The following is a 4244-nucleotide window of genomic DNA, read 5'->3' on the forward strand; positions in this document are numbered from 1 at the left end:
CCATACATAAGCTGGCGTTGCTCCTTGACTCTTTAAAGGCGATCCTTTCAAGGTCCCCGGAATGTTCAGAATACATCGTAAACAAAAACCAAATATGTATTATAATATCATTATATATAAAACTGTAAATTATTTGCCATATGGCAGCCCTGCCAAGCACGAGCCTTCGTGCATTTTACTTAAAATAAAGTAGTTGTTTTTATTCAGTTAGTTTACTGACCTTTTTGCGTTCACGTTTTCTTTTTTACTAACCTCCAAGCCACACGCCGCCTTTTTGCGCGTGCTTAAAGGCTACGACACAATTAAAATGATGAAATACATAAAGGCCATGATACAATGTACCTTAATTCTAAACAAATAGTATAAACCTTAATTCTAAACATATCGCCGCCTTTGATGGCTTCAGCAGACATCAACATTGAGATGGAGTAGGTGCCAATTTATGGATTGCTCGGCGAACCTCTCCATTCTTTATTTTTACAACAGCAACTCGAATCCAACCTTTAGCATCTCTTGTCACTTTCAGCACTCTCCCAATAAGCCATTGCTTAGAAGGCAAATTTTCATCTGCAATTAACACCATTTCACCTTCATTAAGGTTCTTCTGCTTCTTAGTCCATTTGACTTTCTGTTGAAGTTCATGAAGATACTCCGCCGGCCACCTTCTCCAAAAATGCTGTTGTATGGCCGAAATTCGTAGCCATCTATCTCTATAAGACCATTCTTCGCTATCCACAGTAGGTTCCACAGTTCCAACCAACGGACCACCTGTTAAGAAATGTGCCGGTGTAAGAACGCTTTCATCATTTGGGTCGTTAGACAAGGTTGTCAAAGGTCTTGAATTTAAAACTGCCTCTACTTCCGCAACCACTGTTGCCAGCTCTTCAAATGTAAGATGCGATTGATCCAATATTCTAGCCAAATGATATTTTGCTGATTTTACAGCCGCTTCCCATAGTCCACCAAAGTGGGGGGATCTGGGTGGTATATGATGAAATTCAATACTATTGGCAGTACAATATTTTGAAATCTTGCCCTGTATTTGTTGATCAAAAAAACTTGCATTTCATTTCTTCGAGCTCTTTACGAGTACCCACAAAATTAGTGGCATTGTCGCAAAATAATTTTAAGCATAAGCCGCGTCGAGCTACAAATCTTTTTAATGAAGCCAGGAAAGCCTTTGCAATCAAATCAGAGACCACCTCCATATGCACAGCTTTTGTGGCAAAACAAATAAAAACAGCAATATAGCTTTTTGTTGTTCTGTACCCACGAAGTAGATACGTTGTTGTAATAGGGCTGCAAAAGTCCACTCCAGTCACAGTGAATGGCCTCGCTACGGTGACTCTAGAAGAGGGTAAATCGCCCACAATCTGATTACTCAATTTTGGATGGCGTCTAAAGCATTGTAGACAACTACCAGTAATTTTGCGTATTACTCCTCTAGCATGAAATATCCAAAACAGTAAAGAGGGCTGTAATATGTTCCTCGAACATCAACGCCTTTTTATCGAAGCATTCCTTCAATCGATCGAGTGCTTTGGGGTAATTGTCCTCTGTGACATCAAAATCGTCAATAGCTGCCAGCGGCTTAGAGCCCAAGTGCTCTTTAAGTATCGAAAATCGTTCGCAGTCATCAAGCATTTCATCCTGGTTGATTAATTTATTAAACAAGGCTATAAATTTCGGAAATTCGCTATACTTCCCTTCAAATTTCGGTAATTTTACTTCCCGATGACTTTTTGGGCCCGGCAATAACGATGCTGTATTCGTTGCATTGACATCTACCAGTGATAGCTTTCTTTTTTTTAGTAAACTCATTATTTTTGCTTTTGTGGCCACAAATGCATCTTCAACTTCAGCTGTAATTGCTTCGCTTGAAGAAGTATCTGCACCTTGGTTTAGTTTGTCGATATCTGCTTGCACACTCAGAAACTGTTTAAAGTTATTTTCTGTCAAACTAAGCCTGCACTTAAGTTCTTCTGTTGACAAACTTGACCCTTTTTTCAAAATCATTGATTTTATGCGAGTGATATTGCCTTTGGTGCTGCCTCTCAACGCCTTCAATTCCGCCAGTTTCTTAGACCCTTTCTGCACGCCTTCTTGCTCCCCGTCGCTGACTTCGTGAATTTCTGAGTCTAACATTTTGCAATTTTATTTTTTTCTGGATCACTATCCCTTTTCTGGATCACTATCCCTTTTATGGATCACTATCCCGGGTTTCGGCACCAATGTTTTTATTCAGTTAGTTTACTGACCTTTTTACGTTCACGTTTTCTTTTTTACTAACTTCCAAGCCACATGCCGCCTTTTTGCGTGTGCTTAAAGGCTACGACACAATTAAAATGATAAAATAAATAAAGGCCATAATACCATGTACCTTAATTTTAAACAAATAGTATAAACCTTAATTCTAAACAATTATTAATAAATGATAATTATCAGTAATATTTTTTTTGTTTGTTGGAGATATGATAGAAAAAAATAATATAAACATTTAAATCTTTAAATAGAATTAAAATCTGTAAATTTTAAATAGAAATGTAAAATAAAATTCCCATTTGTGTAGATATTGTGAATTATTAATAAAAGAAAAGTTGTTGTTATACATACATGAGTATAAAGAAATTTATTGGTTTTCTTTTCTATTTCTTTACTTGGGTGATTACATGGTTATGTAAAGGTCAGGTAGGAACAAACATTATTCACATGACTATAATGTGTTTTGAGTAAATCTCATTAAGGCTAAAGGGGTGGTACCAGTATAGTGGCCATATTAATCTACTTAAGGTGAAGTGATGCATCTGTAAAGTAATACTCGCTTTTTCCGATTTAGAAGAAAATACGATCTGTTATGCTGGCAAGAAAAAGACTATAGATTGGGGAGTAGAGAGAGAACTCCTAAAGATGGTGAGGACTGCAGAGTTGCCCAGAGAAAGAACAGGCAGCGTAGGATCCAGCAAAGTCAAAGAAGGACATCCAACCCCTGCTGCTGTCATTATCACTAATGGGAGTCGAACTCTTTCAATACTACTTGATGAATGTTTTTTTAAGTTTAAAAAGGGACAGTAAGAGGTGAACATTGCTGAAGGGATGATTTTCTTTTTTTTTGTTAAATTTTTTTTATTATTGTTCATTTTTTTTTTTATGAAATATTATGAGGTGATATTATGAGGGTTGGTTATAGGAGAATTAATTTTTAGAGTTAGATAAAAAAAAAGTGAATGAATGAAAGATTATGAAGTGATTGTAGAATAAGTTATTTGTTTTAGTTATTAGGCAGAAAAAAAAAATGAAGTCTAGCTGAGATGATCGGGAAATATAAGTATGAATATAATTAGATACTGTAGTTTTTAATACGAAATATGGCACGAAATTTTTTTGTTGTTGTTTGCAGCGATGCCTTATATCTCAAGAACCCCACCCTAACACTGGCGAGCATACCGAGTTAGCCACCATGCCATGAGCAGTTTCTGTGGACGCAGATTTAATAACAGGCAGACACAACATTTTGTACCGCCCGCAGCGAATAATTTCGGTGGCTTTTGGGAGGCGGAGTAAAAAGCATAAAAACTCGTCTTAAATGTGTAGTAAACACGACAACTTTAACTTTGGAAGAATTTTACACGCTTCTAAAACAAGTCGAAAATTGTTTTAATTTGCGGCCGCTTGCAGCTCTATCTGATAATCCCAAGGATTTATCAGCGTTGGCGTTAGTACATATTTTGCTCGGACAAGTGCCATCTGCCGTGCACGAATCTAATATTCTACATTCTTCATCGGGTAAATTACAAGACTTTTGGCGACGTTGGTCAGAAAAATATTAAACACAGTTACATGTGAGAAACAAATGGAATAAAAGGCAAAGGAATATCGCAGCCAACCAACTGGTGCTAATTCGCTATATTACGGCTCAACAAGAATAAATTTAAATTGTTGAGACGAACGACAAAGTTAATGCGATCATATGGGTTATGTTATTAGTTAGCATTTGAGGGAATAAAGAAATTAAAAAAGGCATTAAATTAAGTATTGAATCCCAGTATCTACCCTAAAATTGTGACAGACTGATTTGGGTCTCTTGTTGGAAGCATCAAATTAAGATCTGTATAGTCTTAGTATTGTTACAATCCGTGCACTATTCCACAGTTTTAGATAGTAGTCTATCATTAAATATATACTAGTGTGGTGGCAACCACCGACGATGACAACTGTCAAAGCCAACAGTTGTTGTAGTATACACA

At 36.6% G+C, this 4244-nt stretch overlaps 1 protein-coding gene across 1 annotated transcript; it reads right to left on the reverse strand.

The window, feature by feature from the left end:
- Positions 1 to 412: 412 nt before the first annotated feature.
- LOC119665886 lies at positions 413 to 1111 on the reverse strand. Its single transcript, XM_038075139.1, has 2 exons — positions 1088 to 1111; positions 413 to 1036 (listed from the first exon to the last, which is right to left on the reverse strand). Exons 1-2 carry the CDS (start codon positions 1109 to 1111, stop codon positions 413 to 415), a joined length of 648 nt encoding a protein of 215 aa, XP_037931067.1.
- Between the last annotated feature and the right edge of the window lie 3133 nt (positions 1112 to 4244).

This window comes from Teleopsis dalmanni, chromosome 1 (genome assembly GCF_002237135.1).
Source record: "Teleopsis dalmanni isolate 2A chromosome 1, ASM223713v2, whole genome shotgun sequence".
Taxonomy (NCBI): domain Eukaryota; kingdom Metazoa; phylum Arthropoda; class Insecta; order Diptera; family Diopsidae; genus Teleopsis; species Teleopsis dalmanni.